This window comes from Fundulus heteroclitus, chromosome 13 (genome assembly GCF_011125445.2).
Source record: "Fundulus heteroclitus isolate FHET01 chromosome 13, MU-UCD_Fhet_4.1, whole genome shotgun sequence".
NCBI classification, from domain to species: domain Eukaryota; kingdom Metazoa; phylum Chordata; class Actinopteri; order Cyprinodontiformes; family Fundulidae; genus Fundulus; species Fundulus heteroclitus.
In genome coordinates this window covers 40,353,083-40,377,450 of record NC_046373.1, presented here as the reverse complement: position 1 = coordinate 40,377,450, position 24,368 = coordinate 40,353,083, and the positions used below count along the sequence as shown (strand labels likewise).

General features: G+C 41.1%; 1 protein-coding gene across 1 annotated transcript; it reads left to right on the top strand.

Annotated features, from left to right (window-relative positions):
• Positions 1-24,267, top strand: LOC105920118 (glycogen synthase kinase-3 beta). The gene is made up of 11 exons (XM_012855626.3): positions 1-347; positions 9,996-10,081; positions 13,443-13,544; positions 13,659-13,742; positions 14,482-14,592; positions 14,678-14,808; positions 15,589-15,793; positions 17,634-17,729; positions 19,155-19,341; positions 19,493-19,564; positions 21,956-24,267. The coding sequence occupies exons 1-11, from the start codon at positions 173-175 to the stop codon at positions 22,015-22,017; spliced, it is 1,311 nt and encodes a 436-aa protein (XP_012711080.1). The 5' UTR covers positions 1-172; the 3' UTR covers positions 22,018-24,267.
• The last annotated feature ends 101 nt before the right edge of the window (positions 24,268-24,368 follow it).

Sequence of the window (24,368 nt, the reverse complement as noted above, 5' to 3'; positions counted from 1 at the left end):
AGCCCGATTCTAGGTGTCTAGCAACAGCTTTCAGCCCAGACAGCTGGCGGCGGCAACTGGAACGCGATTTTGTTTTTTAAAAAAAAACAGTATTCGCTGCCGGTTATTCACAGTTATCAGTCGCTAAGCGGAAAACAGTGAGGAAAATAACTCTGACATCTCCTCAGAGATTATGAGCGGCAGCGGGCGGCCCAGGACCAGCTCGTTTGCTGAGCCGCCAGGTGTTCCAGGAGCCCTCGCAGCCTCCGCCGGATCAGCCGCTGCCGTGGGGAGCAGCACAGGAAAGTCCGGGGTCCCGCAGGCCTCCGGCAGCAGCTCGTCGGGATGCTCGAACCTCAAGCTTTCCAGTAAGTTATTTATACTCACTAGCTACTAGTTTACACCATTATTTCCACAGTGGAATTTTTAACGTTGAAAAACAATTTAAACGATAGGTCAAATCAATAAAGAGAAAAGTCGTTTTTTTTCCCCTCTCGTTTAGTTGCTAACCACTTGGTAGCATGCTAACTAGCTTACTAACAAGTTCGCTAGCAGAGCAGATTTCTTGTCAACGGGGCTTTAGCAGAATAGTTACCATGCTAACGAACTTATTAGCATGCTATGTAGCCTGGTTGTTTTAGCCGGTTATTTTGTTGCTTCCCTGTCCGGATTATATCACCTCCTCCACGGTGACACCGGCGCAGAAGCTCACTGTGACCCCATGTGAACCACAAGGCTATCGGGTAATAATCTGAATTTTAAATGTACAGCCATGTGCTGGAAGGGGGGTGTCGGGTTTAATTTTTTACTGGGGTCAGTTTTGAGTCTGAACATGAATTAGTCGGTGGTTCTTTGTGGCAAGGCTGGGCTCAGCTAACTTGGACCGGCTGGGCTCGGTGGTTGGTGTCTGTGTGTGAGGGGGGAGCATCAGCTGTCGGTCCGGCTCGCCTGGGGTTGGGTCAGGGCGGACCGATGCTCACCCGCCAAGGTCACCTGTGGGGCGAAGGAAGGCTGGGCAGCAGGTGGCCGACGCCTGGAGGATGCAAGTGATGCACGTCCAGCTCCAGAGCACTGCTGCCTTCTGGGAAACCGATGGACTGTTTCCTCACTCCTATGTGTGTCATGTGAAATTAATTTGTAATTGTTTGAACTGTGTCCGTCCTTAGGAAGATATTCATAATGTTGTAGGTTAGCATAATATAGAAGAAGAAAAATAATAATACCTGGGCCATTCCACTCTTTATTAAAGTTCCTATCTTATGTTTGTGCCATAAGAGAGGAGAACGTCACTGCACTGTGGTTTCAAAAAGGGGACAACCAAGATGGTGGAAACAAACGCGTGTCTATCATGGCTACAGCAGCTCTGTTCCTGCTTTCCTGCGTCTATGACCTGAGGTGGACCACAGCGACCGGCGTTTCAGTTGGTTAGAGATGTCTTGGACACGTGTAGATCGTGCATTTAAAGCTAAGGTTGGATAACTGCGCATGCGCAACACCGTCTTACCTGCTCTTCTGCTCTTTTCAGGAGGATTGCGTCGTAAAAATCTCCCATATCCACTCTGGTCTTATTTCTTTCTACTGAGGCCTTTCCTCTTCTTCTCATAAACGTGATTGAGGTTTCCTTCTTGTGACTCTCAGCCGTGTTCAAAGTCTACGGTGAGAGCAGCAGAGCTACAATAAACGGCTAGCCGTTAAGCTAACTAGATACATGAATGCTAAAAGGCAAGGCAAATTTATTTATATAGCACAATTCAGTACAGAGACGATGCAAAGTGCTTTACATGATTAAAATATAGGAAAATAAAACAGAATAAAAGCAAGTAAGAATAAAATGTATAAACAAAATAGAACATTAAAAACAGTTGGACTAAAAGTGCGCAGGCGCAGCCAGCAAGCGGAGACTATGAAGGAACGAGCATGAATACTGCCGTTACGTGAGCGCGTCAAAATGATCGGCATGTGGGACGACCACTGAGCTATATAATACACTGGAGTGCTAATCACCGTCTGTTTGAACGAGTCGCTTTGAAGCCACCAGCCGCCATATTGCTACTCCCCATTTCCCCCCAGTAACTAGGGAATATGTGCGCTACAGCATCGAATAACGAGGATTTTCTCATGTTCAGGGGGGGCTTAAGACTTTTAAAATGTCAAATGCCATATACTTTTATGTTATGTTCTAAAACTATCAAGTACTGAGAAAGTCATGTGCTGAAATATTTTGCATTTTATTCATTTAAATATATATGTTTAACATTTATAAATATATAAATAACAATATACAAAAACATATATTTACATATGTGTATACATATATATATATATACATATACATATACACATACTTAGGTGTTGAAATATTTCACATGTTATTCATATATATATATATATATATATATATATATATATATATATATATATATATATATATATATATATATATATATATATATATATATAAATAACGTGAAATATTTCAACACCTAATTTCCTAGTAGTTGAAACTGTTAGTACATCCACTGACTGTAGAATTACCTGTGAAACGTTTTCACACAGCCAGAAAACTGCTTGTTGTTGCAACCAAATCCTATGGGATTCTGTGAGAGTAGGGAGTAGCAAGATGGCGGCCAGTGACTTCAGTTTTTCGGCAAAATCAGCACTCCAGTGTATTATATAGCTCAGTGGGGACGACCAGTAGATAAGGTAAGATCCCAGAACATGAGGAATACAGGGGGTGAGAGCAGAAACTAAACTCTGACCAATCACTGCCCTTCAGACCGAATGGCAGGGATTGCTTAGAGTTTTTACAGGCCTGTAGCTCCCACAGAAAATTATTTTCTTTAACCTTATTTTTGTAAATGCATAAATATGCATTGACTACTTTCAGGATGAAAGATTTTACCCAGTATAAAAAAAGTGTTTATGAACAGGATTGCCAGCAATAGCTTTAAAGTGTGAACTAAAATGGGGTTAAGAGTAAAGAACTAAAAGAGCTTCGAGTATGAGCCTAAAATTAAATCTACATCTCATAATAGATGTTTGTGAGTAAATCAAATAGGATGGGCTCACAGTGTTCAGAACGCTACAAACTCAGCCTGCCTACCGCGGTATCCCGTTTAAGTTGCTTGTGTCTAGGATCTCGTTCAGTCCTGATCCATACGCCGTGATCATAGGAGAGGATTTAAATGCTTTTTTTCCATCTCTTTACCGACCATGACAGTTCAAGGACCTCCTAACCAGTGTTTGAAATTAACTCCCTGATTCACCGGCCAAGTTGGCCAATAGATGTAAGAATCAAACGGCCAAGCATATTTTTTACCGACCAAACCTGCTAAATATCGGCACGTAATCCCGCTACGTACTTAGCGTTAGCTAAATGATAGCTGTTAGCAAACAGACGTGACGTAGCTGCTGTTGTTCTCGCGTCACATGTGTTTGTGTGTGTTTGTTGTCATACGAGCTGAAAGCAGAGGAACAAGGAGAAGCATCCACCCAGATGACTGAAAAACACAATTTATTTGGTGCAAACATTTACTCACCATGTGGCAACTAGCCCTTTGAAATTTACTTGCCAAACGGAAAATTTACTCACATTTGGCGTCTGGCGAGTGTTGATTTCGGACCCTGATCCAAGCGAATTTACCAATCCTTGTATCAAAGTGTGAGGAAATCGGCGAGCTTCAGGTCCTGCGTGTTCCAGGTGGAAGGGCCCGTTTAAACAATAAAGACATTTGTTTAAGGCTTATTAAGCATTTAGTGGGTTTTGTAAGGCTGTTATAGTTCTGACTGTGATTTACTAAAAATGGGTGTAGACTGGATAATTCCATACATACAGGTTAAAAGTTTTCATTTAACCTTCCTCTCTGTCTTCATTGTTTTGTTTTTTTCTGGGTGGTCTGTGTTCAGATTATAGACTGACTGACTTCCTTGCGTTTTTCTTTCTGTTTGAAAATGTTTCCATGTGGTTCCATCATAAATATGCTGACAAACTAACAGAAATGGTTTTACAATTCATAGAAATAGTTTGGCTATTTTTCCTCTGCTTTGATTTTTTTTATAATGACATTTGTCATCTGACCTCTTTCCCGTGGCCAATCAGATGTCAACAGCTTCTTTAAAAAAAAAAAGAGGGAAATCTGTTTGGAAAAAAATCAGATTTGTTGGATCAAATATGTAATCTAATATAATATAGTATTTCTTTTTATGATGTGAATGTGTCTTTTTCTTTTTATTTTTGACCTTTGCGTGTTTCTGCACGCTGCATTTGCCTCTTATTTTGCTGCTGGTACACCTGCATTTCCTCACTGTTGGACTATAAAGAAAATGTCTGTTCTGTCTCTATACTCATATTCTGCATTTTAAAGTAGACGCTATTTTGAATGTCAAATTCTGTGCTTCCTGATTTTTGTCTTCCTCATGAAGCCCTGCTGTGTCTGTTTATACTACAGGTTGGATGAGCTAGCAGAGCCTTATCAATGGTGTACAGGCAGCGATGTTTTCCTTGATAGTAGAGCTAAAAAGGAGGTCATCTCCAGTTCAAGCTATGGTGGCCATGGCACAATATATCACGGAAATATCATCCCAAGATCAGTATGAGCATGCGTTGTTATGGTAGTGTGTTTATCCTGGTGGACACAGTCTCATGTCAGCAGAGGCTTGCAGCGGACGCTAATGACATATCGCCAAAAATGCTAAATGGTCACAGAGTGACGAAAACAGAGATGAGACAGACCGGAAATGAGAAAATAGGCAGATGTCACAGCTGATATTGTCATCGCAATATTCACAAATATTATCGCCGTTGCAGGATTTCCTAATACCCTGTGGCCCTGCTTCAAAGCCGTTAGACCAATTCCAAAAACTTTATTTCTGTACATCTACGAAATTGGTCAACATCAAATAAGATGCAGGTTCCTCACCAGGAATGTTTTTCTGCGTCACGGCTAGCGGTGGGAACGTTGCGTAGTTTAGCTCGAAGGGGGCTTTTCGTCAAGCTAATAACAGCTAGCGCTAGGGCGGGACAATATAGAAAAAAGCATGTCAATAAAAGAGAAATCATACTGGTTGATATCGATAAAAATCAACAAATTCAAATCATATATTTTAAGTGCTGCTGTGAGCATTTTATGCTGTTGCTTATCGACCTGTTTTTAGATAAAGAACACATAAACACTGAATTTAAACTCAAACCTTTATTCTACTAACTTTTTACCAAAACTGCAAGTATTTAAAATATAAAAAAAGAACATGTGCTCTCTGACCTCTAAAGGGGGCGGTGCTTGATTCCTGGGTCTGTGATTGGTTGGGAGGATGTAATGACTGTAATATTAACCTACATGGCTAGAATGCAAAAGGAAAGAAAACTGTTACTCTATTTAACTTTTTATTGACCCTTTTTTTCCCTGTCATCGATATCGTTATTGAATTATTGTCCAGCCCTAGCTAGCGCTAGTTTATGCTGTTCAGGAGGCTTATAGCGGCACTGTTGTACTCTCAAGAGCTTTACTCACTTTTTTTCAATGCTGTCAAACATCCGTGTCGTACTAATTTTGCCGTAGCGGTCCGTATCGCTGAAACGAGCTGACGAGAACCCTGATAGTGACGTCTGCTAAATTAGAAAGGAGTTAAAAGAACACCGTAGGTGCAAAACAGAGATGAATAAAAATACCGTAAACAGTCTTGATGGATTAAAATAGATGTCTCAGAAAATGAAAGGAACCCTTTGAAAACACGTCAGCTCTCAGTCGGAAAACAAATTGCTGCTGGTTCGCCGTACTGTTAAGGTGTTAGGAAACAAAACGATGCCACGTCATTTGATGAAAGTGATCAAGCCACAGGGGGCTTCATCTGAAGTCACAGAAAAAGTGGAACTGAAACTGACTCGGTCCAATTTGCTGAAATGTCATTGCAGCAGCTCAACGTGGTCCCCGGTAGCTTTAATGGCCCCCATGTGGTTTTATGCATGGCTGACAGCATCGGGGATCCTTACGAGGTCTCCAGAGATGTTCTGTTGGGTTTAGGTCAGGAGCGTGGAGGACAGTCAATGGGATCAATGCCTTCATCCTCCAGGAGTTGACATTATCTTTCACCAGGAGGAACCGAGGACCCACTACAGCAGCCAGATGTCTAACTTGGGTCTAAGGATTTAATCCTGACACCTAATGGCAGTCAGGGAGGCGTCGTTTACCCCGTACAGGTCTGTGTCACGCAGACTGACCCACCACCAACATGATTTGTCGCCCTGCTGAAGTCGGACTGCTTGTGCAACCTCTGTCGGGTCCAGGCATCGTCTCATGGTACCGGTAGGGACGCTGATCCTGGTCAGATGATAAACGACTGAAAAGTAGCAGGTGTCTGTGGCCTCCAGCAGCAGAATCGTTCCTGTTTCTGGGTTCATCTCATTGTTGCCCCTTTAATTCAGGTGACACTGATTAACAACCCGTCTACTACTGAACTGACCAGATTTATATTTACGTGACTTGGTATAAACCCCAATTTAAAGTTAGTTTGTTTTAGCAGTGAACTAATAAAGTTTCTCCTCAACTCAATTACATTTTATTTATATAGCGGCAATCTACATCACATCATCTCAAGGCTATCAAAGTCAGCCTCCATCAGATCCTCCAGGTTGGTGAGAAAGTTTCCTCTCTAAGGAAACCCAGCAGGTTGCATCAAGTCTCTCCAAGCAGCATTCACTCCTCCTGAAAGAGCGTAGAGCCACAGTGGACAGTCGTCTGCATTGTTGATGGCTTTGCAGCAATCCCTCATACTGAGCATGCATGAAGCGACAGTGGAGAGGAAAACTCCCCTTTAACAGGGAGGAGAACCTCCAGCAGAACCAGAACCAGGCTCAGTGTGAACGCTCATCTGCCTCCACCCACTGGGGCTTAGAGAAGACAGAGCAGAGACACAGAAAGCACAGAAGCTCACATTGACCCAGGAGTACTTTCTATGTTAGAGAAGACAGAGCAGAGACACAGAAAGCTCAGAAGCTCACATTGACCCAGGAGTACTTTCTATGTTAGAGAAGACAGAGCAGAGACACAGAAAGCTCAGAAGCTCACATTGACCCAGGTGTACTTTCTATGTTAGAGAAGACAGAGCAGAGACACAGAAAGCTCAGAAGCTCACATTGACCCAGGAGTACTTTCTATGTTAGATGGTAATAGAGGATGATCTGCCTCCCCTGATGATGTCACAGCTAACAGAACACCAGACCAGGTGTACCTTCTATGAAGAGAGAAATGACAGAAGAAAAAGGTAAAAGATGAAATAACAATCAAGTGGCCATAATTGATGTCCTGGATGAGAAGATTTAAACTTTTTCTGTACTGAGAAAACTTCTGGCTCCTGCTCAAAAACCTCTAAAAGAAAAACAACCAGTTGGTCCAAAGACGTTCTCCAGCAGACATTTTCTTACCTGGGCGGGTCTCTGTCCAGAGGGTGAACCCTGTAGTTGCGGTGAAGAACTCGGTGACCCGGTCACCCTGCAGGCCTCCCACTTTTAGCTGAAACCGATACCAGCAGCGTGGCTAATGGATAACCACCCTGCTTCGTGACAGTTTACTGTGGGATGTACTAAAGAACACCAAGATGTACACCGTTGTGTACAGGAGGGACGTATGAAAGGGCGCCCTGTGTGTTTAGTAAATAAAGAGTCAAGTATGTTCTGTGTAAAATGCATTTTCCACCTTCTGACTAAGTTAATGAGAAAACAGCCGACATGAAGAGCTGCGTGCCGTTGTTTCTATAAATGTTTGTGAAGGTGAAGAAGAAAACGGTTCTTTCCGGAGGAGTTTGACTGAATTTTTACCAAAGCTGTTTCTACGATTCAGCTCATGTTGCTTTCTGAGAAATATGTGAACAAAGTCGCTAATTTCTGCACTTTGGCTTGTTTTAAACCAAACAAAAGTGAAGGCAGAGGGTGAAGAGAGGTTTGTGTTTAAAGGGAGAGAAATCAGATGGTTTTACAGAAGAAACAAGCTTGAAAATTATTAAAAGCCGTCCCTAACTGTGACGTGAGATGGACAAAGACTTTAACCAAGGTTGTTTCTGCTCACTGTTGGGATTTTTTTAAACTGCATTTTCACCCGAATGGAGGTTTTTCTGTCAAAGGATGTTCTGCTCGTTTGGTGGCAAACTGGGTCAGGTTGTATAGTAGATGAGCTAAAACGGCAGGCGTAAGAGCAGATTTCATTTTAAAAGCTTTAGTGTTGATGAATCAGTGTAGCGGTAATCCAAATGTGTCATCAGCTGCTTCAGATTGTTCACACAGAGCTAAATTTATGTTTAATAAATGAAACTGTTTTTAGTTGTAGTATATGTATAATTGGGAGTAAAGAAATATAAAATGATTTTTTTGTATTTTAAATCGCATCAGTCAAAAAATGCATCACAAAGAGGACAAAAACAGAACTTGCACCGGATTATACGCATTTATTTAGAAATTTATTTCACACAATCCAAGACTAAAATCTGACATTTAATCTGGTAAACCAATTCATTAAATCACACAGCTGCACCCACAACTGCCTGAATAACATGGAACATACCTGGGAGGATGAATTAAGTAAATTAGCTTAACAAGCTAGCAACTCCAACCGGGAAAGTTCTTTCCAGCGAATTTCAGCGCAACCGGCCGCTACGCTGAAAGTTGTCAAATTACACTTATATTAGACTGTGAGCGTAGCGGTGCTACATGCTAAGCTAAAAGTATGACACGGATGTTTCAGAGCAACATACAAGCTGTAAAACACCCAGACAACAGACCTGAAAGCTAGCGCTAGCTGTTGTTTGCTTCACTGACATCCCGATAACAGGGTTCTGTCGTGGTCTGTTTCCGTAGAGCTGCACCACACAACACTGTTGTCTATAAGTTAATGTTTAAATTAATTTTTAAGTGGTACATGAGCTGGATAGTTTTCAAAGCCTAGAGTGCCCTCTTGAGGCCACAGACGGTAATGTTTACTCCTTGGTTCATGCAGGTCAAGATGAATTACTATTTAAAATGTGTATATAAGTCAAAGGATTGGCTAAACTATGAAAAGAAAAGTGCAACTTGTAGTCCAAAAAAATTAGCTACATGAAAATCTACGTCGGTTTAATTTACCTAGTGAAGAAATTACGGATGCACGATATATCGGCATTAACATCGGTATCGGTCCGATAAGTAAAACTGGGCCGATATTAACAACCATGTTTATTTCCATCTAGTTGCCCTTTTTACCAGTGTTCCAAGAGGGGCAGAGGGTTGGTCATTCGATTTTTGTTTGGTCTTAAAATGGTGACAGTGATGCATTACAGCCAGGATTAAGGTTTTTTAAATGAAGCAGGGATAAAAAAGCAGTGTGTAAATCTAGACTGTAACCCATTCATGAAATAACTACTCATCCAACCAAACTGAGATTCAATAGTAAAAGGAATGACATGGTTGGACTTTTGACTCAATAAATTAGTTGCTCTATAAATTAGTTAATTTACCCTAATTACATGTTGGACTTTTCCTTTGAAGCTGGATTGTTTGATGAAATATTCCTTTTTAATGTTGGCTGGCAGCACTGAGCACAGCTCTTCAGGACAAAGACGACAACGGCCTATTTTTGTGGCCCTTTCCCAGTTCAATCAGTCAAACAGCCTTGAATATTGAATACTGGTTCCCTTATATAGGAAATCTTTGACCAATCTGTATAATCTGACCCATTCTGTATAATATGATTGAACTTGACTTTGTAAAGTGCCTTGAGATGACATGTTTCATGAATTGGCGCTATATAAATAAAATTGAATTGAATATGAACTCTGCCTTCCTCCCTCCTTCCTTCGAGGCGTCTGTCTGTCTCACATCCATCCAACCAGCCGTCTTTAACCTAAATGTTCCTGCAGGCAGTAGAGAAGAGCTCCAGGACATTGATTTAACACTTTAACGTTATTATTTTTAATTGCTAATTTTAATCCTATTATAGTCCTGATATTTAGTCTTTATCCCTGATTTATTGAGCCCGTTGCTTGTTTCCCAGGAGACCTTGGGAAGGTGACGACAGTGGTGGCCACGCCGGGTCAGGGTCCAGACCGCCCGCAGGAAGTCTCCTACACCGACATCAAGGTGAGCTATGAACGTTCAGCCAGCTTCAGATCTTAACTGTACCTGCTGTAATGTGTCTGACCCTACATCTGCTTTATGTTCTAATACCATAATTGTGCCATAATCAGACTAATATCAATATATCAGTACTTAAGACAACTAAGTGTTAAATGTGCGTAAACTGTAACACTTGTTTTTGTTTTATTATCAGGGTTTCCGCTACATGTAATTAACCGTGGCGTACCTCCTCACATTCATAATCAACTAAAAAATAAGTTAAAACAATGTAAAGCATGTGATATAGCATAGCTACTGTATATTTGCACACTTATGCTAATCATAATCAGAGTTTAAAATTAATTTTGAATATCATGAAATTCAATACAACTTCCGTCTGAAGCTACTGGTGGCTATTTCTGCTCTCAGTAGGGAAGGAAAACTAGTCTATAAGGGTCTGAAAAGTCCCCAGACTTTTCAGACCCTTTCAGACCCTTCCCTCAGCGCTGTCTCACAGGCAGCTGCCTCGTCCTGGAAGCCCTGCATGCAGTCAGAGCAAAGAGAGCAGAGAGGAGACCTGCTCTGTTTTCACATTACAGACAGATAACACAGAGCCCTGGATTATAAAGATGCTTATTTAATCTAGTTTTTTTTTTCTCTGACGCTGTTGCACTGAAAATAATTATCTGATGACCACACAGCTTGAATCACTTATTCACCTGTAGCTCTGATTACTATGTTTGTAAGTATTATGTCTGGATTCAGGCAATGTGTACAAATTCATACATTATTTCATAAAGTTACAACATACCTGTGGTGTGTCTGTGAGACGGCGCTGAGGGAAGCAGGAACGGGCTCAGCAGCTCTCACTGCTCCAGAACGACTGTTGCTTTCACTTTCAGAGATGTTGCTTGTCGATTTAAAAAAAAATTAAAAACATTTTTAAAAAAAGTAGCTAATTATAGCAATAGAGACATTAAATGGGCAACACTGGACTGCTGTCTCTAGTTTTCCTCCCTCCTGGGAGCGGCGAACAGTAGCCGCTAGTCCCTGCGCAGCCAGACAGGAAGGGGGCGGTGTTTTTTTTTTTTTTTTTTTGTTTTTTTTTTTCAAAATACATTAAATTTTACCGTTTCCTGATATTTTAACTAATTTATACTCTTGATTATGGTTATAAGTGTGCAAATATAGGCTATACGTAACATAGGTTATATATGACATTGTTTAACATATTTAAAAATACTAATTTCTGGTTGTGGCGGGTTTTATTTTGCCGTGGTGGTGCAACACAATCAATTAAATGTAGCGGAAACCCTAATATTTTTTCTGCCGTTTCAGTTTATTGCCTAAAAAATGTTAAACAACATGCATGAATTATTGTGACCATATTTACACGTATTTATTTTAGATTGTGTTGCTGCTGGTTGCCTGTGTTTGCCAGGAAACGCTGATTAAGGAGCATTTTAAAATCTCAGGAAGATAAGAAAGGGTTAAGGATTGATCCCTTATTTAGATTAATTAATGTTTAGACCACTGAACATTAAAAAATAGATATTTTTGACCTTTTATTTAAAATAATAAAAAGTACACAGCAGAACCAAGAACTGTTGATTAAATGCTGCTCATTCAGCTGGAAAATTACCCGTATAAAAACTTTCTTTGTCCAGCTCAGTAGAAAGTATCGGCACCCTGTTCCTTCCTGCAACATTTAATAATGTTTATATTTCCTGTAGATGATTTTTTTCAGCACAGCTGATCGCATTTTAACCCCGACTTTGGGGACAGCCGGTTTATTTACCACCAGTAACAGACGGGGACTTTGCCCCTCTGGTTTATTTCACGGCTTTTATCAGATCAGCTGTTTACCTCCCTGACTCACAGGCAAGTTGTTTCATTGGTGACCAACATCTTCATAACTGTAGACTTCAGCTGTTAAAAACATAATAAAAAGTTTTTACAGGAGGCTGAGCTGTGAAGCAACAGAGCACAGAGTCTCTCTGGACACGTAGCTGGAGAGGCGATGTCATAAACCCTCTCTGTCATCATCAGCAGCGGCTTTATCCTGCAAACTAGGAGTTTGACTGGTTTCATTCACTCACAGTGTCCAGAATCTTTAAATGGACCAAATTTATGCAGCTTTCGACCAAAGCACGTTATTTTTTATCAGTCTAATCGATACCCGGAGCTACTGGCTCAGCGACACGTGGGCAGTCAGGGCAGTTCGCCCCGATCCGAATGACACGATCAGAACAAGATGGCCGCTGATCGGCACAAGCCGCCCGTCTCATTCAGGATACGGTTTTGTTCTGGTTGGCGCTTTATTCTGATGGCTAATGTCCATATAAACCAGGGCTGTCAAAGTCGTTTCTTCATCAGGCCACTTTGGCATCATGAAGTCATTATAAGGGCTGGTTGCTCCTGTATAGATGATACTTTTGGTTTCATAATTTCATTTCAGCTCACATTGAAACATAAAAAAATGCACAGTAATATAAAAGTAGCACCTTATGTCCAGTTTATACAGTTTATCTGCAAATAAAGTTGATATTGTGGTGAGTTACACTTTAAATTCATCATTCTGCATCAATGTGTTGTGGGAAAACCGACACCTAGTGGCGGGATGCTTTCGCTACACAATTAAGAAAAATCAACATTTACTACAGGAGGCACAGTTGTATCCACTTAATACAACTTAAAGAGATATATGCCTCTACTTTATTACATGATCTGCCTTTTTTTTTACTCTTGATGGCCGGATAAATTGCCTTGAAGGACCGGATTCAGGCCCCAGGCCTTGAGTTTGACTTGTGATGTAAACATGGCTAATGTTTGGCTCTTTTAATTGTTGCCCTCACTGCAAAAACGGATCTAAAAATAAGCAAAATGTTCTTAAACAGTGTTATTGTCCTTGATTTGAGCAGGTAAATAAGATTATCTGCCAATGGGATGAGTATTTTAACCTCTAAATTAAGATAATTAGACCTCCTGCACTTGAAATAAGATGATGGAGATGAATTGTTCCTATTTTAGGTGCAAAAATCTTATTCTATTGGCAGATCACCTTATTTACCTGCTCAAATCAAGGACAGATACATTCATTTTCAGAGAACTTTACTTATTTTTAGCTCCGATTTTGCAGTGCTGAGGGTGTGGATGTGAAATGGTGTTTCAGAGATCAGAAAACCTTTAAGCCCAGATGAGGTGTGAGGACCCGGCCAGGGTCGGTTCAGGGACGCAGAATTAGCATAAAGTGTTTGGGCCGCATAACACCGGTTCCGCTTTTATTGTTTCTGGACTTTCTCCATTCATGGATGCATCAACGTGTCGCACTGTGGGCTACGGTCGTTTCCGCTGTGTCTGACTGGTGTCGCGTTAAACCCGGCAGGTTATTGGAAATGGATCGTTTGGAGTCGTGTACCAGGCTCGGCTCATCGACAGCCATGAGATGGTGGCCATTAAGAAGGTTCTGCAGGATAAGAGGTTTAAGGTAAGGTTCCCATATGGAGGCTATCTGCTTTTTTCCTGATGCACATATGTCAGATCTTCTGTTTGCAAAGCCAGTAAACGTTTTCCTTTCTGTTTTTTTTTTTTTTTTTTTCAGAACCGGGAGCTGCAGATCATGAGGAAGCTGGACCACTGCAACATCGTCCGCCTTCGTTATTTCTTCTACTCGAGTGGTGAAAAGGTAAATGTCCCTGCAGGGTGACAAGGTTTGGAATAGATTATCTATCTATCTATCTATCTATCTATCTATCTATCTATCTATCTATCTATCTATCTATCTATCTATCTATGTATCTATCTATGTATCTATCTATCTATGTATCTATCTATCTATGTATCTATGTATCTATCTATGTATCTATGTATCTATCTATCTATGTATCTATATATATATATATATATATATATATATATATATATATATATATATATATATATATATATATATATACGAAAGTAATTTCCCTCTGGGATTATTAAACTATCTCTGATTCTGAGGGGAAAAAAAAAGTTTGTATATCATCCGTCTGTCTTTTCGTCGTCCATCCCTCAGCCTGGCTTCCATCGTTTTAAACGTCTGTCAGCATCCATCCCACCACTTCCATATTTATGCATTAAAATAATAAAAAAAAGTAGCAAGATCTCTTAAGTTATGGTCTGAAAAATGTGCAGAAACTGCTCCTCGTTCTTCCATATTTCCATGTTTTTTGGGGCGATGGAGGCATGTAAACATGTAAGTTCTTATGTGGTGCATAAAAAAATCCCCTTAGCAGTTTATTTTTTTTTTTAACCTACAGAAGCTGAAATCCTCTTGATGTTGCAGCACCGATTAGCCATAAACAAATAGATGTAAATCAGAGTTCATTCCACGGCCGGTTGTCTTTTTAAATCCTAAATCTCTCTCTCTCCATCCCGTACAGAAAGATGAGGTCTACCTCAACCTGGTGCTGGACTTTGTCCCTGAGATGCTCTACAGGGTTGCCAGGCATTTCAACAAAGCCAAGAGCATCATTCCCATCATTTATGTGAAGGTAACGTCTCTCAGGACGCCGTCACTCGAGTGTTTTAGTCCTTTTTAAGAAGCGTTTTGCTCTCGCTGTGTCTCCGCTTCCTCAGGTGTACATGTACCAGCTGTTTCGCAGCCTGGCCTACATCCATTCCCAGGGTGTTTGTCACAGAGACATCAAGCCCCAAAACCTGCTGGTCGACCCAGAGACCGCCGTCCTGAAGCTCTGCGACTTCGGCAGGTAAGCAGCAGGAAGCGGCCCACGTTCAGATCTCTGGATAAACGGTTTTAGCTGCTGACAGGGTTCCTGCGGATCCTTAAAAAGTCTTAAAAGGCATTGAATTCTATAATATAAAACTAAGGCCTTAATTGGCATTAAAATGTCTTAAATCAGTCTTTCTTAGGTCTTAAATTGTTACCAGGTCATAAATAGGATTTTATTTTTGTAATTCTTACCAAACAGTAAAATAACTGACACAATTATACATTTTTTGATTTACCAAACGGCTCAATGTAACCATTATTGGTTCTGTCCCGATAGCAGAACCAATAAAAACTGTTGCAGCCAGACTATAGCTGTTAAAAAGAGTTGGCACTGGTTATGTTGTGGTTTTTAAAACTGATTTATAGTTTTATTTTAGTACGGAACAAAACAAAGTTTGTGAATTCAGTTCAGTAGTTGTTAAAAATATATCTGTAATTTGTGTGTTTTTTAGCTTTCTTGCTATATGGAATGTTTTTCAAAACCTTTTAATATGTCTACTGAGCCAGAAAGTAATGTTTTATGTTAAAATAAACATGTCGCAACCAGGTTTATCTTGTTTATCGTGAAGTTGGTCTTAACTTTTTATTTCAAGTGGCGTTAAAAAGTCTTAAAAAGTCTTGAATTTAACTTGACTTATGCTGTAGGAACCCTGTAAGTCTGCACAGGAGCAGCTTGGTGTTATTTTTCATCCCGACATTCTTTGCCGAGGTGTTTTCCACCTTTTTTTGAAACTGGTTTTCTGTTGTTTCCCCTCAGCGCCAAGCAGCTGGTGCGTGGAGAACCCAACGTGTCGTACATCTGCTCTCGGTACTACCGCGCCCCAGAGCTGATCTTCGGCGCCACGGACTACACGGTGAACATCGACATCTGGTCGGCCGGCTGCGTTCTGGCAGAGCTCCTCCTCGGACAGCCGATATTCCCCGGAGACAGCGGGGTGGACCAGCTAGTGGAGATCATCAAGGTGCGTCTGCTCGCTCACCACGAATCACCGCCATCTTGGCTCCGTGCATTTCTGCGTCCTTTCAGGGACGTTAAAGCCAGGCCTGTCACCATAACACATTTTGCTGGACGATAAATCATCCTAAAAATTATCGCGATAAACATTTGGAGACTTTTTTTCAACTACCGTAATTTTCGGACTATAAGGCGCACTTAAAATCCTTAAAAAATAAGTACAATTTTCTTGAAATTAATGTATTTGCCCTTGATTTGAGCAGGTAAATAAGTTTATTTGCCAATGGAATGAGTATTTTTACCCCTAAAATAAGATAATTAGAAATCCTGCACTTGAAATAAGGTGATGGAGATGAATTGTTCCTATTTTAGGTGCAAAAATCTTATTCCATTGGCAAATAGTTCTATTTATCTGCTCAAATCAAGGAAAAATACTTTCATTTCAAGAAACAATTTCTTATTTTTAGGTCTATTTTTGCAGTGTGAGCTACCTCTATAGTTATGCTGCTATAGGCTTAGGCTGCTGGAGGACATCAGGGTCTCTTCTAGTAATTAGGTTGCAAACAACACGCTTTTTCCCATCATTTTCCATAAATATACAAGATGTTCTTGAGGATAATATTTTCTTTCGCTTGTGTAAAATGCTAATAATGATAATTGCTCCAAAACCTAAAAATACTAATAAAACATATTTATTTAAGGTTTTCAAACAAAATAAAAGATCGATCTCTTGCAGGAAGAAAAGGAAACATTTCCGATCTCATGCGGAAAATTAAGAGGAAAAAAAATACTACTATAAGGCGCACTTAAAATCCTTAAATCTTCTAAATTGATGGTGCTCCTTATCTAAGATCACCGTTGTGCTTACTGACTGATTTTATGTGGTACAATGCGTCATAAATCTGTTAAAATGTGAAAGTACGACTTTGGTTAGCAATGAAGCCGCTCCGCTCAATGGATATTCAGAGCATTACGGTACACTGTGTCACTACCTGAGGACCCCTGAGCTGTCTAGCAGACTGCCTGACTGTAATGTCTAAACTAGAAGTGCATTCATGTAAGGCAGCCTGCAGTACACGCTAGCAACAATAAACCTAGTAAGTTAATTAAATATAAAGTTTATTTTGGCCTTATGTTAGAAACAGGGCAGTGTAGTCCAGCTACTCTGTCCTCCCCACAGAGACGGATAGAGAGCTGTGGACGTGGAGGAGAGATATTACACACTTGGAGGAATATTTGATGCACCTTATGGTCCGACAAATACGGTAATTAGCGAAAAACAAGCACTTTGTCTTTTATTTTAACAATAAACGGGTATTTAAATGAGGACAAAAACTGGTCCTCCCCACAGAGACGGACAGAGAGCTGTGTACATGAAGGGTGCAGTGATATTAAACAGAATGTTTAGTGCGCCTTATGGTCCGAGAAATACAGTAATATGATAATGGCATGATAACGCAAGTATATCTTCTATTCACATATCGGCTTAGATAAATTAAGCGGTTAGCCGCCATCATTTGGCTTAAATCCGAAAAATCTCCCACACTGCAGCGGTCGTGTTCGGCTTTGACTCCATTTTCTCCTCTAACCAGCGTTTCTATGGCTACACTTTAAGCATGTGACTTCCTAAAACAAGATCTAACTCCTCTTACACTGAGGAAACAAGAAGGAAGGGCTGAGCAGAGACCGATGCATCGTACCGAAACCTTTTGTTATCCAGAGGGAATGACGAGACTTATTTTAATTAATCGTGTCGTACGATTAATAAATTAATTGATTATGGTGACAGCTCTAGTTACGAGCCTCTAATGAATACGCTCTGGGTTGTTCTTGTCTTCGCTGTTTAGGTGCTGGGAACGCCAACGAGGGAACAGATACGAGAGATGAACCCAAACTACACAGAGTTCAAGTTCCCACAGATCAAAGCTCATCCATGGACCAAGGTGATCAAAAACTACGCCGACCACTAGCTAACCTGTTCTAGCGCAGTCCTGTGTGGCGATGCAAGTGAGATACGTTGGTAGAAGAGTAAATAGCAGGGCTGGAAAAGTATTTATTTTACTTTTTATTTCCAAACAGAACAGTAATTCTCCAGAACTTACAGAACGTAGTGTCAGGTGTTCCATGCTTTCTCACTCATTATCTAATTTAGCAATTTCTTATAGATCGTCCATTTTCTCCACAGCTTCTGACATTTCAGTTGTTGCAGTCTTTTGTTTTATAAAAAATTTGATTATTTTTTATTTATTTTTTTGATTAAATGGATGTCCTGGGTTTGTACGTGTCCTTCTGATAAATGTCCAAAATAGAGAAATGTACGTTTTGGGTGATGAGGATCCTAAATATTTGTATTTTCATCTAATTGTGTAAAAGCTATTCCATCTGTTCTTCAGTCATCGTCCAGAGGGGGTCACTGCAGAAATATTTCTCTTAGTTTCTATAATTTATATCTGAAAGTGGACTAAAATAAGCCTGAGAGCTTTAATATGTGAAGATGATGAATCGTTTGGAAAGAATGCTCCTAAAACTTTCTAGGTTGTCTTTCCTTAAAGTCAAACGTTCAGGACGATTCAGATAAAATCCACTGAATGACTGAAGGGCAGGGAGGGAAATGAAGACACAAAATAACAGCACTGAATCAAAAAAGAAAAGCAGTGAGGAAAAGTTGTTCTGCTGGGACAGAGAAAAAGACGCCGGCATTATGACAGTTCTGCGATGCTGCCACTAGATGGCGCCACATCTGTTTATATCTGCTAATCGCACCCGAGAGCAAATTATTTTTCAAAAACTGCCATCCAAAACACTATCAAGATGGAGGATTAGTGTATATACATTTATTTTATCACGATCAAACAGTTTTTGGTCTTTTTTATAAGCATATTACGTGGCTATATACCTTTTAACTAGGGCGGGGTATCATCTAGGATGAGCCGATTCGATACGTTTCTTGATACATAGCTCACGATACGATATGATTCTCCATGATTTGACTCCAATATCAATATTTATTACTTTCAAATTATTGGTCAAAGTCATTCAATCACCAAAACCAGTCAAACATTATATTTATGTTCTAATTCTATTGAACACTGATATATATTAACAGGAAAGTAAAGTGCATTTGGTTCAACGCATTTAACGTATCACAGAAACCCAAAATGTGCCCAAACGTCTGATTTTAGGGACGAAGGCGCCGTTCCGTAAATTCGTCTCACTTGCTCTTCCTCGCTGTGAACAGTGATGGTGCGCTGTAATAACGCCCCCTAGGGGTTGGGAGGTATATGCATACTGAAAGCCAGAATATCGATATTAAATTGTTTTTAAAAACGTCGATATTAATCTTTAAACTGTACCTGATCCATACTCAGGTATTTAAGCCGCGGACTCCTCCGGAGGCCATCGCTCTCTGCTCCCGGCTGCTGGAGTACACGCCTGCGTCACGCCTCTCTCCGTTAGAGGCCTGCGCACACGCCTTCTTCGACGAGCTGCGCCAGCCGAACACGCGGCTGCCCAGCGGCAGAGAGCTGCCGATGCTGTTCAACTTCAGCACCACAGGTAGGCGCTCAGAGTCCAGTTTCTGCATCTTAGAGTGAGTTCTTCAGTTTGTTGAGCGAGGCGACCATGTCATTAAAATCAGGCATTTATTTCGCCACCTTGATTATGACCTGAACTAAGAAAGAAATCCTCTCTTGTTTTTTTTGTGCAGAGCTCTCGATCCAGCCTCACCTGAACTCGATCCTCATCCCTCCTCATGCTCGTTCAGCTGCTTCCGTCCATGGTGGGAAACTCCTTTTTATCATTTTATCATCTCAGTTTGTATTAAAAGTAACTCCAAATTACAACCACAAAAATTGTCTTTTCTTTGGATTTTACATGATAGACAAAAGGCCAACTAACTGGGAAGGAGTTTGGTTATCAAAACTGGCAGCAAATGAAAATCTGAAAAGTGTGGCGTGCTTTTATGAGCCCCCTCCCCCGAGCCGAATGCGTTGTAGAACCAAACGGTCTCATAAGAACCTCTGAGTCCTTTAGAGAAGTCTAAATCACACCCAGGTGGTGATTTCTGAAGCCGGTATATATATATTTTTTTCTCCACTTCATAATGACTATAAGTCGTATCAGTCAAAAAAATGCGACATTTAAGAGGAAAAAAATCATATACGAGTCACATATTATTTAGAAATTTATTTCACAAAATCCAAGCCTAAAAACTGACTTTTAATCTGATAAAGCAGTTTATTAAATTACAGCTGCATCCACAACCGGCTGAATAACATGTATCATTTCTCTGAGGAGGAATGGAGTAAATTAGCATAACAAGCTAGCAACTCCAACCGGGCCGCTACGCTGAAAGTTACGCTGAAATTAGACTGTGTGTGTAGCGGTGCTACGTGTTAAGCTAACTGTACGACACGGATGTTTCAGAGCAACATAAAGCTGACCTGCAGCAGTGAAGTTGTAAAACACCCAGACATCAGAGCTGTAAGCTAGCGCTAGCTGCTATTAGCTTCACGGACAGCCCAATAACAGGTTCTGTCTCAGTCTGGTTCCTTAGAGCTGCACCGCTCTGCTGCATGAATGCAGACTGAAGGTGAAAACAACAAACAGGTGTTCAGTCTTCGTTCTCTATAAGTTAATGTTTCAATTATTTTTTTTTAAGTAGTACAGGAGCAGGATAGTTTTCACAAGCAGACCGCCCTCTTGTGGCCATAGATGGTAATGTTTACTGGTGGTCAATATGAATTACCGTTTAAAATGAATAAAGTCGCTCCTGAATATAAGACGCAGGATAGGCCATCTATGTAAAAAAGTGTTGCCTATATTCCGAAAAACACGGTGCTAATTTTGTTATGTTTTATCACTTAAAATCACTAAGACTAAATAAATTTAAATTAGTGGTAACGTGAAACAGTTCAGTGGGAAAGAATACTTCAGCATCTTGCTATAAATTTAAAAGCAAATGATTTAAACTACAATTTTTATTTAATTTCATTGCTAATAATGAGTTTTTTTTATCACTTACAAACTCATTTGTAATGGATTATTTAGGCCAATATATACACAACTGTTCTCTAAAAGTAACGACGACTCGGCGGGAATCCTTTCCGAGTCAATCCTAATCCAACTAATTCAGATTAAATTTAGTTTTGTCCGGTCACAGTTTGGGTGTTTTTATGTGGATCACTTATTGGATAGTAAAGTCAATTTACTTGTAAAGCACATTTTAAAAAGCCAGTGAACAAAGATGGCTTTTAAAAGGAGTTTTTATTAAATATCTAATCTACGAGGTCATGAGGCTATTCCACCGTTTGAGAGCATCTACCACAAAACGGGACGACATTGTTCAGCAGAACTCAGTGATCGAGTCAAACCATCTCTGAGCTCAGCATTCCCTTTTAAAGATTTAAAGGTATACTATGCAACCGGGGTTGATTTTTCCAGCGAGGCTCCCCCCAGAGGGCGAAAGTAAAAGTGCACTGTCATAAAGATGCTCAGCTGTTCTGGTTTCTCCGTCAAGCCAGGCGCGGTTGTTTTGAGCTTAGCAGACAGGCGAATGTAACGAAAAGTGGAAAAAACGGCAGTACAAACAATGACTAACACAGTTAAGGTATGAACATCAAGCTTCCCGCAGCGCTATCCTGGCGAGGCGGTAGCGTCTCGCCAACATTCAAAAAGAAAAAAAAAAAGAAAAAATAATAACAATAATAAAACTCGATATGCTTGCATGTTTATTTGACGTTAACACGCGGTTCTTTGTTGTTGCTTTCGCGCGTGCATATAGTGAATGGCAGGGCAAAAACACATGGAGTTCTCGCCGTAAAGCGAGACTTCTGTGTGTGCGGGCCGTGAGCTCCTGCAATTGCAAGTGCGGTATTTCCCCCACAGACCCCCAGGGCGGCCGAGAAAACCTTTGTTCGACCTGAAATGACTCATTTAATCATCCAAAACGGTATGGAACACATTAATTAACTGAAAAATGTTGCATAGTATGCCTTTAAAGACAACCAGCAAACGTTGGTGTGTAGTAGCCGCTTCTGGCCACAAGATGGCAGAACCGGCGGCAGAAATAAATCCCATAACGAGAAGATTGGACGCCGTGAACGGCAGATCTCCGCTGCTACCAAACCTTCCGCCGCTGAACCGTTTTTCCCCTTGTTCTCTTCCTCAGATGGACCCGGTTCAGATTCGTCTCACCACAGTTCGGTACCCGGATCCCTGAACAGCATCTGAAGCGGCGCCGCTACGTCCGCCTGCAGGCCTCCCAGCCTCACGATGCTCCGTCTCTGTACAGCAAACCTGTTAAATGACTGTTAGCTCTTTAGCTGCCGGGATGGAAACGGCAGGAGGTTGTCACACGCGCGCACACACACACACGCACACACACACACACACACACACACACACACACACACACACACACACACACGCTGGAATGAGGAGGTTTGATAGTGGGGGCTGGCCCTCTGAAATATAACAGTTTTAATCAGCGTTTTTGTCTTTATTTATTTGACTTTTTGAAGCTATCATGTGGTCACACATTATTAGTATTATTATTTTTAGAAAAAAAATCTTCAGATAATTATAATTTTTTTCTTAATTCAGTGTCTTTTTGTTTTATTTTGTTTTTTTAATCCCTGTCTCCAAGTGACGGAGCTCACGCTGCGTGGGTGACACCAGAGGTCCGATCCTCGCTGAGCTTTTAACGCTAATCAATCCTCCAGGGTTAGTTTGGCCGGTAGGCGTCAGGATGAAGACGCTCCTCCATAGGACACGTTTCACGCGCTCCTTCCAGTCGCCTGGTGGTGTTTCTCGGCTCCTCGTTTTGATTTAGTTTCTTAACTCCACATCAGTTGGATGAATGGGTTCGTTTCTTGTCGTGAAGCACAAACTGAACTGAAGCTCCGCGTCGTGTTCTCTGTTTTCTAGTGTTTGCTGAACAGTACAACCATCGAACAGAGAAACACCAGACTGTTGCTCAGACTTCCTGAAGTGACGTTTCTGTGGGTTTTCAGACCAAGATGGTCGTTGGGGATCTCGGCTGATCTGACGAGCTCTCTGCAAAAGTCTCAGTTTTTAGCCATCAACCCGTTGGACGGTTTTGCATCTAAGCGTAGGAAGACGGAACGGATCGCTGAATCGTTTTCTTCAGCTGCGACGATGGCTGCAAACAGAGTAAAATGTAGAAATTACCTTTTAGAACGATGAGGGCCGCTCCACGTCTCGTTTGGTTCTGCAAAGCCGACTCCATTTGTGAAAACTCACGTGTGTGTGTGGGCCGACCTGACGGCAGGTTGAGGAAAGGTTGAGGTGCGCACATCAAAAATAAAAACAGACACGGTAAAAATAAACGATGCTCATTATTAGTGACGAGGCACCAAGGTGGCAGACTTTAAATGGCTCTGGACCACTAAAGTCTAAAGTCACAAACAGGGTTTTAATTGATTTGCTGTGAAGAGAAGTGAGTAGCTGCTGACAGCTAGGATATATAAACTCTGTTATAGCATCGGTTGGAGTGTTTATAACGGCTGTGAAGCAGGAAATAGTTCACATGGCTCCACTTACTCTCCATTCATGCTGTAGAGACCAAAACTACTCAGCGCTGCAGAGCGGAGACCCGTAGACGCCTTCAGGCGCCGTTCCTGCATTTCTCTCCTTTAGTTTCCTGACTCAGATCCTCAGATGCGGGAACAGTGCCCTCCTCTGGATGAGGGTGGTAATTGCAGGTGACTGCCGCACTCTTCACACCGGGGAGGTCTGATGTTAAATGTTGCAACACCTCTGCGGTTCCCCCCCCCCCATCCTACCCAAAGAAAGCGTTAAGCTTCGTGATTAAATGCGGTCTGGACTTTGTCGACCTTCGGTTTAGCGTTTTTATTCCGAGCAGCTGGTCACCGTGACGGAAACGTAGCGGGAGCCCGAATGTCCGACGCAGTGAAAGATGAACTTCCCCAGTCCCAATGTACTCATCCTGAACACAGCATGAATGTTTTTAATAGTTTTGGCTCCTTCTTTTGTAAACCAGGATAAGTTTGTCCATTTATTTTATTTTTTTTAAACCCCCAAAATAATTAATTTCAGTTTTGGGAACTGAACCCTTGCCCTAAAGAGGAGTTTATTTACATTTTAATATATTTGCTTTTAAAGGTGAGCTGCAGTCCCTTAAGTCAAGCTGGAGAGGTTTTTTTTATGGTAATATTGTAGTTTTAATGCACATCTGACTGAATAAAAGTCGCTTTAGCTTCGGCTTATTAATGTGCAGAGGAAGCGGAGCATCGCGTGTCTGTGCGCTGTTTGTCTTTCTGTCTCCTCAAAGAAATAAAAACTATTAGGGAGAAGCTTAGAAGCCCGGCGAATGTATTCCCCTGTGTTTGTGTCTGAGGTCCGTTTTTTTTTTTTTTTTTTAGGGTTTAGGAGACGCCGGCGGTAACGACGTCACGCGGCAGAACGCCTGAAAGTTTCTAGTTTTAGTATATTTGATACCACATCTGCTGTTTCCAGCTGCCGCCTGAGCTCCGCTCGCCGTTTAATTCGCACGTTAGGAGGAGATTCGCCGCCGACCGGTTCCTAGCTGGTTACCTCCC

What these genes read in the sequence shown, in the direction of transcription:
- LOC105920118 (XM_012855626.3), top strand. Translation starts at nt 173, where the DNA reads ATGAGCGGCAGCGGGCGGCCCAGGACCAGCTCGTTTGCTGAGCCGCCA. An exon ending in CTCGAACCTCAAGCTTTCCA is followed by an intron (nt 348 to 9,995) that starts GTAAGTTATTTA and finishes CTTGTTTCCCAG; the next exon opens with GAGACCTTGGGAAGGTGACG. An exon ending in TCTCCTACACCGACATCAAG is followed by an intron (nt 10,082 to 13,442) that starts GTGAGCTATGAA and finishes TAAACCCGGCAG; the next exon opens with GTTATTGGAAATGGATCGTT.